We start from the raw sequence: 14,904 nt of genomic DNA on the forward strand, positions 1-14,904 counted from the left end.
ACACACACACACACACACACACACACACACACACACAGTGAAAAGAATAAGAATGCAACGGTGTCTGGTCTGAGACCGTCACTCACGTGGGCAGTAAGAGATCCCTTGAATCTCTTCCGTCCGTCCTTCCCCGGGCGTCCTCCCTCCTTACTCGCTGATGCAAAGATTGGACAAGCACAAATTATAATCCTTCAGACCAGAGTCAAAGGTGATGCATGGGACGAGCCTCCCCCTTTCTCTCTCTGTCTCTCTCTCTCCGTGTTTCCAATGTCAACCAGAGGCAGCAGCAGCAGGTGTCTGAAGACAGGGGGCAGCTCTGTTCTGTTAACCCCCCCTGGCCCCCACCCCTCCACCTTCGTCGGGGAAGGAGATGGTGCGAGAGTCCCCCTAAACAACCCTTTAATTGGAATTCATCTGGGCTGGTATCAAGATGACTCTTTCTGCTTGCCTACTCTGCATGTTGACATATCTAGATACTAAATCCTGTTTTTGAGAATCTCTCTTTCTACCACCCCATAATAGCCAGGGCATCAGCTCCAATTCCTCTTCATACAGTACACAGTCTGTTCAACACTGTGTGGTTCTACTACCCTTTCAGCATATTCAGGCTTGTTCCTTTATCAGCATCCCAGGCAGGTCATCAACAGTAGACAGGAATTCCCTTATTTGTCCTGTCTGCCTGTTTATCCTTTAAACATCATGTAAATAACCATCTCTCCCTTTGTGTCTTTACTCCATAAGCTGCTGTCTGTGTGGTGTGAATGGTCCTCTTTGCCCACTGTTCCCTGGCAACAACATCTCTCTCTCTCTCTCCCTCTTTCTATCTTTTACTCTCACACATCTCCCCCTCCCCTACCCTACTCTACACACACACACACACACACACACACACACACACACACACACACACACAGTGACTTACCCATTCAGTCTTACTTCAGTTCCCCTCCAATCATATCCCTCTCATCCATTTCTCACCACACATTATGCTCCACCCCTCCATCATCCCCTCCTTTTCTCCCCCTTTTCTGCCCAGCTGCAGCCTGCAGGACTTCCCCGCCATCAAGCATTCTTGCTTGCTTCTTGCACATTCTGGCTGGTGGCAGGCGGCCAGCGGTGGGATACACCAGAAGATCTTTTATTGTGACACTTATCTGATGATACACGCCACTTGTTCCGATGCATTAAGATTGGTGGCAGGTAGAGCCTAACTGATGTTTTATAATTGTACCTGCATAACACTTCATGTAATTTCTTTGTCCAATATCCTCTTCATGCTAACCCCCAATGCATTTCTGACGAGGAGTGGACCACATTTGCATAATGACTATAACTGTACAATTGAATTGAGAAGATGATACAATTACACTCTGATTTTCACGCTGTTACATTTACAGTGGCATTTAACAACAAAAAAAGTATACTTGTGTATAATTTCCGACAGGGCAACATTGGTCTGTTCAACGAAACACACTGTATCGGCGCCTGGAGAGTTAAATATCGAAGCGTGCGCGCGAATGCTAGATGACGGACACGTGACAGCTAGCGGATCGGTCTTGCCTGTACAGTAGATGGCAAGATGGCTGCAAGCAATTATTATGGGTTCACGCATGGAGCCGGTCCGCAGTACAGGTAATGCAACTGATACCGGGTATTGGTCAACATGCACTTATTTGAAATCAATGCTCGATGTAGTTATGCAACGAGTGTACATCATCCAACCACCTTGCTGGTGCGATATGGTTAGAGGGCCCCGATAGTGCTCAGGATAAGCTAGTTAGGCTAGGTAGCCAGCCGGAGTCTTGCCCGGCTAGCATTTACTTCGTACTTGGTGTAGAATTAAACCCTATAAAACTGTCACATTAGGAGGAACGCATGATTAGGTGGCTTTTTATGTTGCAAGATAGCCAGCTGAACCTCGAAGACAGAGAACGCTCGATTTAGCAAAAAAAGGAGTTCCTTATGCAGACTGTCTCGAGCCTGCTGCTGCTGTCACATATTTTGATCAAAACGAATTTGTGGTAACTTCGTTGTCCGCTTTGCGATCGGAGCCGCTTCTTTTCCAGTTCGATACAGTTAAAGCTTTATGTCTCCTGTGGTTGTTGGTTGCCGTGTCAGAACCTTTAGCGGTGTCACTCATCCAGGTAGAATGTCAAATGAACTTGACAGTGACGCTGTCTGATTACATCAAACCGGCTAGTATTTGACAAATCAACTGCCGCATATCAAATACATGTTTGCATAAAACAAGATTAAGTTATCATTATCACGACAACATTTTAAGCATCGACTACTAGACACAAGCACATTACATCTGCCCACTAGCACATACATAGGTTGAGCGATTTGACAGCTATGTTTTGACAGTTGTGAATGTCTATGTGGATTCACAGCACCAGATAAATGTACATTTCACATTTAAGTCATTTAGCAGACGCTATTATCCAAAGCGACTTACAATAAGTAAATCGGATGTAGCAATGGCAAAGCTGATGATGCAGATGATCACAATGATGTTACCATGATACAGTCTGTCTAAGCACTGGGCTTTTATGGGATTGGCCGACTGATAGCTGCCACTCACTCAACTCTCCTGAATATACAAGACAGTAGCCTGAGCTCCCGGCCTTTCTTCTCACCCTGTCTTTCTTCTCACTTGGACGTTTGGCAACTTGAGACTAACAAGACAGAGACCATTTCAGCTACGGTTATTTTGACATTTCATAGCTTGTACTCATGTGTCACTGTGGAGTTATCACTGAAGGAGTGTCACTTCATGGCTGAAATAGATAAGTCACTCCATCAGGAAACCAAGGACTACTACTATGTGGTTTCATCAATCAGATTCTTTGATGATTCTCAGATTCTATTCTAACCGTAACTCATAACCAGTGTCGTACATAGTGAGTGATGTACACTATTGTCCAGGTTTATTTTTTATGCTTGTCTTCTCTGTTTGACCTTAAATTGTAGCCCAGCTGTCCTTGTCCCTTCTGACACAAGGGCTTTGTAATTCCAGACAGAGATGCTGACACAGATGGTTTTTGTATTCCTGATGCTGTGACTGCTGTCCATTTGCATCCCGAAGAATACTAATCATTTGGCCATGCATTCGCAAGGTCATCGTTTTGGTATTGCATATTCTGCAGAAAATAGATTTTAACTTTGAGTAGCCTGCTGTGGTCTGTGCAGTAGGCTAATTGTCACAGTGTATTGCATTCTTATTTCAGTGCTCTTGTAATTTATGGGACATGCACAAGGCTGCAACAGACGGTGGTGGTGGTGGTGGTGCTGCTGCTGGTGTTGTTGTTGTTTTTAATGGTGTTTTTATTTTTTTCTTGGTTTCAGTTTTCTGATGAACTAGGTATAAAGGTACTGGTAGCTTGATAAAGGCTGGCACTATCTGTACGGAAAAAAAAAAGGGCAGTGTGGGCTTTAGGCAAATCATGTTTAATCTTTTATGATAAAGCCTAGGTCTCTCTCCACACAGCCATAGTTTAGTTTCTGCTGCATATATCTTACAGTGCAGCATGTTATCCTTGAGGTATAATGAATAAGGCCAGGCATACATCCAAAATATGAGGACATGCTAAGATGTCTTGGTTTCCACAAGCACCGTGGCACACCGTTGCCTTGCCAAAAAATGCAGTTCTCCTTAGTAGGCGTCATTGTTTGGCAAGGCATCACAATCGATTTAGTGTTGTTTGATGCGAAAACAGTCATATACGAGGATATAGTCTAAATTCACTACTTTTCCCCACTAACCCAAAGCTTCACTTGGTTTATTGAAGCATCCTCCTTTTCCCCTGTACCTCACTTCTCCCTCTGTCCTGTCTCTCTCCCCTCCAGCACCCAGCCTCCCCCGGCCTACTCCCACCCCACCACAGCCAGCTACAGTGTCCAGCCTGCTACTGCCGTAGCCCATGCAGTGACAGCTTCCTACGCTCCTGCCCCCGCCCAGGCAGCCAGACCTGTGGCCTCTGCTCCATACCCAGCCTACCAGACCCACCCTGCCCCCCCAGACTACGGATACAGGCAGCCGGACCCCACGCCCCAGCCCACAGCCACCCCACAGCCGTACCAGGTATACACAGAAACGGTCAGTCCCATTTACTCTCTTGCTTACTAGCATCCTATTGCATGCATTGAATACTAGCCTACTCATGATATGCTCGTCTGTTGACTACTGTATGTAAAAGCAAGCGCTTTTGGTTGTCATATACTGCACCATAGCAAAACAAACTGTTTTTGTCAAGATAAAGATGGTTACCTTTGCCCAATTCCTACCTTGTGTATGCATCTTTGTTGCATTTGAGTTTCATGCTGCATTGCATTACTGTTATACAGCTATGCGGCTGCTATACTACATCATTTGCATTTACTCTTGATAACCCTCCTTCCAGGATAACTACAGTTACGGACGCCCCCCAGCTGTCACTAGTTATGAGAATAAGCAATACTACCAGACCAGCATAGCCCCAGCCCAGCGGACACCAACAGAAGCTTACTACCAGACAGGTACGTTTAGACATTTATTCTCACACGTAGGATTGTGAGATTATTATTATTATTATTATTATACAAGTTCCACCGAATGGTTTGATCCTTTTTTCATACTGTAAACTGGTTTTAAAGGAATAGTTCACCCAAATGCCAAGATTACTGACTTGTTTCCATACTATCCCAGTAATGTTGTTTAACACTATTCATGGGAACGGACAGTTGTGCCAGATCATTTGGCTGTAGTACATTTTATTGTCCACGCAAGGAATATTCGATATCCTGCATCCCCAGCCAGCAGTCTCTGTGATGGTCTCTCTCTCTCTCTCTCTTTTTCTCTCTCTCTCTCTCTATTTCTCTCTCTCTCTCTCTCTCTCTATTTCTCTCTCTCTAGTAGGTGTGAAGAGTGGCTACAGCCCTGCAGTCAGCACCGTGTACAGCCAGCCCCCCCCACCACAGAGACAAGTCACAGCCTTAAAGCCCCTGGCCCCTGCCAGCTCTGTGTCCACCAGCTACAACATCTACCCGGTATCTACCAGCGTCCAGCAGCCCCCCACCCCCATCTCCATCTCCTCTTACACGCCCCCCTGCTCCTCCTTCAACTCCACAGCTGCCACTTCCTACTCGGGTAAGACTAAGACACAGAGAGGGAGGGAGGGAGGGAGTTTATCCTCCACTGAGCTTTCAGTACTCCACATTTAGCCTTAAGGATCAACCCTAGTGTAATTCAAGTACAGCTTGCATATTTTGTCAGTGTATATGTGTTTTAACAGTATCTCCTCTTCTGCTCTCTCCCCCCCCCCCCCCCCCCTCTTTCTCTCACCTCTCTCCCCCATCTTCCCTTTCCCTCACATCTCTCTTATCTCTCTCCCATCCCCCACCCACAGGCATCAGCTACTCCAGCTATGATTCGAGCGGGTACACCTCCACACCATCCTACTACCAGCCGGCCCAGCTGCCTCCCCCCCAGCCCCAGCCTCCCCCCCAGCAGCCCCAGCCTCCCCTCCAACCTCCCCCCAAGCAGCTCACCAGCTCGTCCTGGAGTAACGCGGGCAGCAACATGGTCACGGCCCCAGCGGTCAATGCCTATAAGAAGCCCATGTTCCACCAGAGCAAGCTCCAGAAACCCAAAGGCCCCCCCAAGCAGCCCCAGCTCCACTACTGTGACATCTGCAAGATCAGCTGTGCTGGACCACAGGTAGGACCCAACACTGTTAGTTTTTTCCCTATGGCCCCCGACTTGAAACCTAATGGGCTTTGATTGGCTTTGATAGAGAAGGCTGATGTCAGTTGCCCTGGAGAACGCCTGAAAGGAAAAGTTGAGGATATACTGGTCGACATTTGGCAAAAGAATGAACCTATACTTTGTAAATAGAATGCAAATTTGAATTAAAATGTAAAACGCCTCAGATTGTACACATTGTAGGACTAGTTTAGAACCATCTAGCCATTGTTTAATTGCCGATACATTCCCTCGGAACTGGTTGGAGACTATATAAGACACTGGTTGGATTCTATCCACTGACCTGGTTAAATCCTTGTTTTCACAGACGTACCGAGAGCATCTAGAGGGCCAGAAGCACAAGAAGAAGGAGGCAGCCCTGAAGTCTGGTATTCAGGCGGGGAGCAGTAACGGGCCGAGGGGGGTCCAGACCCAGCTACGCTGTGAGCTCTGTGACGTCTCTTGTACCGGGGTAGACGCCTACGCTGCTCACATCAGAGGAGCCAAGCACCAGAAGGTTCGCACAACTGCACTCACTGCATATCAAATGAAATCAAGCAACTTGGTGTCTGGTTAGAGGATATCATAAGGCAGCTGTCTTAGAAACTGTTCATGCTGATTAGCCTCATTTGGGATCTTAGGCCTGAAGGGCATATGTGTTTGGTGTTTTCTTTGATATCCCTCCTCCCCACTCCACCCCTCCCTAACCTCACAAATGTGATGTGGTATTTGTTCTCTCTTTTGAAATGATGTTTTCTCTTTTTTTTCTCTTTTTTCTTTATGTCACAGGTTGTGAAGCTCCATACAAAGCTTGGTAAACCTATCCCTTCTACTGAGCCTGTTCTAGTGAACTCTGCTCCAGTTTACACAACTTCAACAGCTGGGAAGCCTGCCCCTGTCTCCGTCACCACACCAACTGCCCCGGTAGCACCTTCCAAGCCTGCAGTTGTAAACGCCGTCAAGCCCTCTGTAGCACCCGTCAAGAAGCCAGTCCCACCCAAAATAACCATCGTTGGTAAATCTTCTCCTAACAACAACCACTACTTGGCATGATCAACTTTTGGATTGTACAGTATATGTTGAAGCTATTCTGAAACTTCTGCTCTGTCAAACCGATTTGGGCAATTTCCTGGACTCAATAGATCCCTTTTACTGAAGTATTAGGCTTAATCTGTGTCTGGAACACTGGCCTGTAATTATACATTTTAGTTTCAAACAACATTATATCGTGTTGCTCATACTGACGTTTGGTCCGTCTCCCCTTCAGCCAACAAGCCTGCCACGCCCCCTGTTACAGTAGCCAAGGCGGAGGAGGCCAAGAGCGAGCCAGCCAGTGAGGATGAGGATGGTGATGGAGCGGGTGGGAAGGGGGACGTCCAGCCTGTGGGACACGACTATGTAGAGGAGGTAGGAGGACACTTCCTGTGACTGAAGGCGTTGCATCTCAGTCGTGTTAACGTCTCCTCTCACTAATGTGAGCCCGGTGTCAGAGGGCAGTTGTTTCAATGTTTTCAACAACAACAACAGACAACAGTCTGTAATATCTTAGATTCTAATCTACTTGGGTGGTATCCCTGTTGTTCCTCAGGTACGTAACGACGATGGGAAGGTGATTCGTTTCCACTGTAAACTCTGTGAGTGCAGCTTCAATGACCCCAATGCTAAAGACATGCACCTGAAGGGACGAAGGCATCGACTGCAGTACAAGGTAAGAAAATACATCATATGCAGCTAGGCCTTTGGAAAGATGCTTCTAGAGCTGGCTGCCACTGTATTACAACATAAGAAATAATAGTCACTGCTCAACTATTGCCACTAGATGGCAGACTCTCTCAAGGCAGCACGATGACCCGGCTCACTGTTTTGCTCACCCATTGAAATGTGTCTATAACACATTCATAGGCACCTGCCTATAACACAGTCAACTCCTCCTTGACGTTGTTACTCTCCCTCCCGTCATGTAGAAGAAGGTGAACCCTGAGTTGCCGGTGGAGATCAAGCCCAGTAACCGAGCCAGGAAGCTGCAGGAGGGCAAACTAAGGAAACAGAAACAGAAGGCTGTCCTGAAGAGACAGAGAGATGACGAGCAGCGCTGGCACATGGAGATGAGGTCAGACTCAGCAGGGCTCGGGTTACACACTCATCTACACACTCAGCTGGCCCTCCTCAAATCCTGACCTTCACAGGGATGAGACGCCGAGCTGACTGTAGACTAGGTTAGATGTGTCTGTGGCAACTTCATCCCACTCCATAGGGCTAAACTGTCACATGGAGATGAGGTCAGAGTCAGATGCAAGGTTCAAGTTGCCCCTACGCAGTGGAGATTCACCACAAGGGGCTTCCCATGCCTTCGTCAATGGAGTGTGTTCCTTTAATGGCAGTTCCCTTTTTCCTCGTCTTTCCCCCCTGATATGCCTGTCACTCACATGATCTCTTCATAGAAGCAAAATGTCAGTTTGTTTCAGTCATTTGGCTATTTATTTATTTATCTACCTCAACCTAAAAGTGTGCTGTGTAATATCTCCTATGTCAGGCGCTATGAGGAGGACATGTACTGGAGGAGAATGGAGGAGGAGCAGCTGTACTGGGGCGAGCAGAGGCGCAGGATGGCCCCCCCTCCACTCATGAGCCGGCCTGGCATGCCAGTGCCCCCCCTACTGGTGAGTGGAGTCATTTAACATTTGCAAACAGGCACCCCGTCAGGTTTTGGTCATACACAGTTATGTACTAAATGTACCTGTTATCATTCGTGAACAGTAAAGCAACCATTTATTGATAGCGATCCTGATCACTTGAAAAGAAAAACAAATTGAAAGTCATCTCGACACCAGAAACCAGAAATCCATCTCTTTTATCTATGTATAGGTCTCTCTCTCTGTCTAGTTCTCAGAGAGGGCCCGGTTTAATTCAGCTCTTCTGCCCTAAGCCTGTGCGTCGTCCAGACTCTCCTGACGACCGCCACATCATGGCCAAACACTCCACCATCTACCCCGTGGAAGAGGAGCTGCAGGCCGTGCAGAGGATAGTCTCTCACTCAGAGAGAGCCCTCAAACTGGTGTCGGACTCACTACTGGAGATAGAGACACCAGCTGCTGCTGCTGCTGCTGCTGCTGCTGCTGCTGCCGCCGCCACTGCTGATGCTGCAACAACTACCACTACCACTACTACTACTGATGAGGCAGAGGAGAAAGGGTCAGCTGTATGCATGTCTGTTGTGCTCTGTCCTCTATTTGTCTATCTCTCTCTCATTCTTTTTCTCTCTGTCTGTCTGTCTGTCTGTCTTACTCTCACTCTTTCACTCTGTCTATCTTTCTCTCTCTTGTTCTCATGGAATCAAATCAGTGGTATTCAAGAGTACTAAAGCCTGATGCCTCTCTCTCTCTCCCTCTCCCTCTCCCTCTCCCTCCCCCTTTCTCTTCCCTCTCTCTTCCCTAGGGCTGAATCCCAGGCACGGATGTTGAAGGGGGTGATGAGGGTGGGTATCCTGGCCAAGGGGCTGCTGTTACATGGGGATAAGAACGTAGAACTCATCCTGCTTGCTGCCAAGAAGCCCACCGTCTCTCTGCTCAAGAACATTGCCAAGGAGTTGCCCAAGGAACTAGCGGTAAGAAGTCTATTCATTTCTCTGTCATGGAAGCACTATGCAAGCAGCCTTGTGACTGCTTCTGTAAGTACCATTTGATTTGGGGATCCACTGTGTGTGAGAGAGAGGTGGGGGATTTTTAAATTGCAGTTGGATTCCACTCCAGACATTTTAAACACAACCTTTTTGAGGAACTGTTAATGTTCACACAAAACAAAAGGAGACCTTTTCCCATCGTATCTGTTGGGCAAGATGTCACATTGTCACATAGATGCAATGCTGAAAAATGGGGAAATATGTAGTTTTCATTGTCAAAAACCACCCTAGATGACTTGAATCACAAGAGGCACCTGGTGGTTGAAGTGTGTGAAATCAGAATAAACAGTGAAATGGGAACTTTCCTTTTGATTGTGTTAATAATTCAGATTCAGATGTATTTGAAGAGTATTTAATTGATCAAAGATACTGTACTTCAGAGATCTTAATCACTAAGACGGTGAGATACAACTCCGTTCCTCTCCTTTGGTAAAAACACAACCTACAAGGTACAGTAGGGCTATTCAAGGGATAGAGAATTTACACCAAATAAAACATGTAGATTTATATGTGGGGTGTTCCAATTCCTTCCTCCTTCCTCTGCTGTGCCTGTGTTTTATCAGAAGTGCTTTTGACTGATCTTTAGATCCGCTGCCTGGTTATGACACCTGAACCCTACAGAGCGAGACTGGGGCAATTGCTAAAAACTCACTTAGTTCCTTTTGAGAATATGTGTAACAGTGGTAAAACTGTTAACGGTTATGCCCATGCTCTTCTCCACTGGCTCCTTATTCTACCTAGGGGGCTTTGTAATCTGTGAAATACAGTTATTGTGAAATAATTTGAATATCTGGTGGGGTCACAGACAGTTGACATTATTACCCCATTGCCCCCGAAAGCTATTTCACCCCTACCCCCCCCCCCCCCCCCCCCAACCCCCAGTCCAAAAGACAACCCCTCCTCCTCTGTAGTGAGTAATCCACAGTGTCCTTTTAACCGGCAGACATTTTTTGAAGATCAGTATGAGGTGCAGGCTCACCCTGAGGAAGCCACCATCGTGATATTTTCGAGCAAGGAGCCCAAAATGCAGGTGACCATCTCTCTCACCTCGCCGCGGATGAGGGAGGACTCTGCCCCTGAGAAGGAGGAGCAGGCTGAGAAAGGTTAGAGAAGCCAAAGCTTTCAGTCCAAATGCACTGTGTCACCTGACCCCCAGTCTTAACTCAACAACCCCTGAAAGGAGAAAAAAAAGAAACAAAATGGGACTTTTAACCAAGCCCAGTTGACTTCATCCAAATAGAACAATACTTGTGTTTTTTTCCTGTCCCTTAGCCCCCACGAAATGAAGTAAAACTAATGGACTAGCCCAGTGATCCTCACTCCTGGTCCTGAAGAGCCACTGTACAACAGGTTTTTGTTCCAATTCAGCAGTGACACCTGATTCAGCTAATCAAGGTTGTGATGATCAGTTGATTAGTTCAATCGGGTGTGATGGCATTAGGCTGGAACAAAAACATGGACCCACTGCTGCTCTCCAGGAACAGGATTGTGTATCACTGGACTAGCCCATTAATTTGTTTCTATTTTAATTTAAACCCATTTTTTGCAGTCCCAGTAGGCCCCCTGGTTTTACTTTTCTTTGGTCCAACATGGGAATCTAAAGCAGGGCTCTCCGACCTTTCTGTGCCAATAGGGTGTGTGTATTGATGGACATATGCTCAGACACTGTAGGCCTTGTGAAACCATAGAAACAATTGAAGTAATGAGCAATGTTCAGATGATGCCCAGGGATGAGTGCACACTTACATGATCAATATTAAAACCTTTCACAGTATTATTTGAGATGTTCTTTTTTTGACATTGAACTCAATGTAGGCTGTATCAATGTCTACTAGTCATCATTTGATTGGTCAGTAGTTGATAAAGAAGTGCTATAAAGTCTTACAACTTGCCCGACCCTCCTCATCTCTCATCCCTGCTAACTGAAATGGCATTATCATTATTGACTGACAAGGTGTCGGAGTGTAATTCTATCTCCACACAGTGGTCTCTATAATTGAATAAGTAACAATCGATAAATGAATTATACCTATTGTCGTGCAGGCCACGTTCAGAACCATTGTGAGATGTAAACACTCCTTCACCTACAATGTGAGCCGATCAGCATTTCCTATTTCTGTATGTCCTACTTGGAAAACTTGCTAAAATATTTTCCATTGTATTCTGTTTGGGTTTGTTGATCAGTGTCCCTCTGTATCAGCAGACCTAGGCAACGTGATATACTTTCAATGTATTTCCCCTGTAACAGAGCTCTTGGAAGATGGGAAAGCCCCAGGCCTTTTCTGTGTAAATATATTTCGCTTTCAATTACTGCAGTGGTACACACTGGATAGTCAAGAAGTCATAACGGTTTTGTCATAACGGTTTGTTCTTGAATGTTGCTATGTGAATCCACTGTCGACAGACATGACAAAGGATGGATACGTGTTGAGAATATCATCATAGTCCTAATTCAGGCGTAGAGAACAACATACTGTATATTTTTTATTTTCTCTGTTACTGAAGGTGTGGCTGAGAAGGACCCTCCTGACGTTCTGAACAAGAGGAAGTGCCTGGAATACCTCGCTGCTCTGAGACATGCCAAATGGTTCCAGGTAAACACAGAAATGACCGGTACAAACGCCGAGTTGCCCACCCTAAAGTACAGCACCTATTTGTCTAAGGAATGGGGTGTGGAGTCTTTGTAAACATACTCCATTTAACAAACAATGGAATGGGATTAGACAACAAGACTCACCCCTGAGTGCCTACTTGCCCAAAGAATGGGATGCGGAATCCTCATGAACAAACTCCACTAACAAACAATAGAATAGAATTAGAACACAAATGTTTTTATTTGTCTAAATGGACGATCCTCAATCCTGCTCAAACTTCGCACCTTCCCGAGGGTCACGGGAGACATGCAGTTGATAAAACCTATTTGTGTAACACACTACTGTAACAAGTGTGCGTATTTGCGATGTCTTCAGGCGCGTGCCAACGGTCTGCAGTCCTGTGTGATCATCATCAGGTTACTGAGGGATCTGTGCCAACGTGTGCCTACCTGGGGCAAGATGCCAGGCTGGGTGAGGAGCCGCTCAGTCATTTTAAAAAAAAAATACTTTTATTGTCATGTTGTGTAATAGTAATGGGTTACATTTTTCAAGTCATCCACCCAAGTGTGTGTGTGTGTGTGTGTGTGTGCGTGTGTGTGTGTTTGTGTGTATACTGAAGTATCTTGTGCCCCCCTCCCCTCCAAGGCCATGGAGCTGCTGGTTGAGAAGGCCATCAGCAGTGCCACAGGGCCCCTCAGCCCAGGAGAGGCCATGCGTAGGGTCCTAGAGTGCATCGCCACTGGCATACTGCTGCCAGGTGAGAGAGAGAGAGAGAGATTGTTTAACTAAAGAGGTCCATGTGGATATGAACTGTAACAGCAGGTTTGCTATTTTGGTAATGTTGGGGTCCAGAAAAAGGAGACGATCAAGAGTTTTGGGCAGTCAAACACAGCCGGAAGGCGTAACTAACTTTTTCAGAGCAGTACACACAGTTTTATTCGACTTTGTCCTTGGTGCAGACCATCTGTTGTTTTGGGTGATGGGCAATACATTTTCCACAGGGTAGGTGTAGGCTTCGACGAAACAAGACCGTTTTGGAGGCCATATTGGGGACTGACTCATGACCCAGAGACATTTTTAGGACGCTCAAGGCACAACCAGAGGGGTTCAAATGCATTCTTAACAGTAACATCTGACCTCAACAACAAAGCAATCCCAACACAACCATCATAGCCTCAGACCATGACCACCCACTCCACCTCTGTTTCAAAAGACCTGTTGCAAAAGACCCCCTCTGGTGGCAGGTACCGGTGCTTTTTCTGTCAGAAAGCCTGATTCAGCAGAAGGTTCATCCCCATAGACACCCTCAACAGCTGAATGGACTGTCTGTCCTTGGAGGACAATACAATCTAATCTAAATGTGTTCCTCTCTCTACTTAGATGGGCCTGGTCTGCTGGACCCCTGTGAGAAAGACCAAACTGATGCTCTAGGGAGCATGACCAAACAAGCCAGGGAAGATATTACTGCCAGCGCACAGGTATTTTGGTCACTGCACACAGACTCATTGTGGGATTTGTTATGTTATTATTACACTGTTAAAAGTTTGAGGGGACAGTTCCACCACCTATAGAATCCCAATTTAACGGCTGCTTATAATACTTACAGTACTATGATAACAATCCATTTGTGTTTACCTACCAACCAATCATTTTGAGTGAATGTGTTTTGGTTTGAATTCCACTGACCCCCCCCACCCCCACCCCCCACCCCTTTCTTGGCTCCCAGCATGCCCTGCGGCTGCTCGCGTTCCGTCAGATCCACAAGGTTCTGGGGATGGAATCCCTGCCAGCATCCAAGGCCAGTGCTCGAAACCGCAAGCGGAGACGGGATGGGAGCGACACAGGGGAAGGAGAGGGGGAGGGAAAGAAGGACAAGAAGGAGGAAACAGAGGACGCTTGACCTTCCCCCAGAGTAGAGTGTAGTTGTAGTCTATACTGATACACATCCTTTACATTTATCATTTAAAAAATAATCTATACTGTACATCTATATGAAAATAACTGACATAGTTGTATCATTTCTGCCTCTTCTACAGAGAGGAGGGAATGAGGGAAGATGAATATTCTTTACTGTAACTCTTTCCCACACTGTACTGTCATGTACTGTAAATGTACATCAAGGTGGAGGCAGCTATATGACATCTTCATACACAGCTGGGCAACGTACCACTGACAGACGCAGTATAATTGAGAACAGACTTAAAGTTTTACAAAGACTGCCCTCATTGGCTCTTCCCGATATGTGCCCTCCCTTGAGGTACTTTCATGTGGGAGAGAGTCAACAATGGAACAATGGAGATTTGATGTTTGTTGTTTGTTTGTTTGTCTGTCAGGGGAAGTCGTTCCACTGTGTATGATGATGTCATATTGTTGCGTCTACCTTTTACAAGTGTTCTGAAAATTGGCTTTAACGTCAGAGGTTTAAGGGAGCTAACGATTGCATCATTCCATATCCAGAATATTTGCCCACAAGCTACTGAAACCTCCCCCCATTTGACAGTACTTGTACCAGCCACTGTTACTTACCATTGTCTTCTACAGTAGGTACTGTAAGTACTCTTGACAAAGATGCCTACATTTTAATGAAGCACTTTCAGCTTTTTCTTTTTTTTTTTTTTTCCTCCCCTGTCAGCTTTTCTTATTGAAGGAAGGTTTTAATCCCTGCTGCACAGGCCAGTTCAAGTGTTTGTGATATACTCCTCTGTAGGAGTTACTAACGTAGGTGCATGTACTGACATGTGTAAAGGGGAAAAAGACGGCTTCTGCTCATCGGTCTAGAGTGAAGACATTTTATTGAGAGGGTATGAAGTCAAAAACAAAGAAAGAAAGTTTCAAAAACGTACTGTTCATTGTGCCTAAAGGTAATGACAAATTGATCAGGTGTGATGTCTATGAAAAGAAACTTGGGG

General features: G+C 46.0%; 1 protein-coding gene across 2 annotated transcripts; it reads left to right on the plus strand.

The window, feature by feature from the left end:
• The first annotated feature begins 1,571 nt into the window (after positions 1–1,571).
• Positions 1,572–14,902, plus strand: zfr2 (zinc finger RNA binding protein 2). Of its 2 annotated transcripts, none has more exons than XM_083671785.1 (19): positions 1,572–1,632; positions 3,850–4,099; positions 4,404–4,518; positions 4,895–5,128; positions 5,388–5,698; positions 6,051–6,239; positions 6,512–6,737; positions 6,990–7,129; positions 7,311–7,430; positions 7,687–7,832; positions 8,256–8,382; positions 8,649–8,914; positions 9,158–9,326; positions 10,345–10,504; positions 11,907–11,995; positions 12,371–12,466; positions 12,641–12,752; positions 13,376–13,473; positions 13,722–14,902. In XM_083671785.1, the coding sequence occupies exons 1-19, from the start codon at positions 1,580–1,582 to the stop codon at positions 13,893–13,895; spliced, it is 3,075 nt and encodes a 1,024-aa protein (XP_083527911.1). In that variant the 5' UTR covers positions 1,572–1,579; the 3' UTR covers positions 13,896–14,902. The 2 variants fall into 2 exon arrangements, with proteins under 2 accessions (XP_083527911.1, XP_083527912.1); XM_083671786.1 differs by having other exon boundaries at positions 4,898–5,128.
• Positions 14,903–14,904: the final 2 nt, after the last annotated feature.

This window comes from Argentina silus (genome assembly GCF_951799395.1).
Source record: "Argentina silus genome assembly, chromosome: 6".
Classification (NCBI taxonomy): Eukaryota; Metazoa; Chordata; class Actinopteri; order Argentiniformes; family Argentinidae; genus Argentina; species Argentina silus.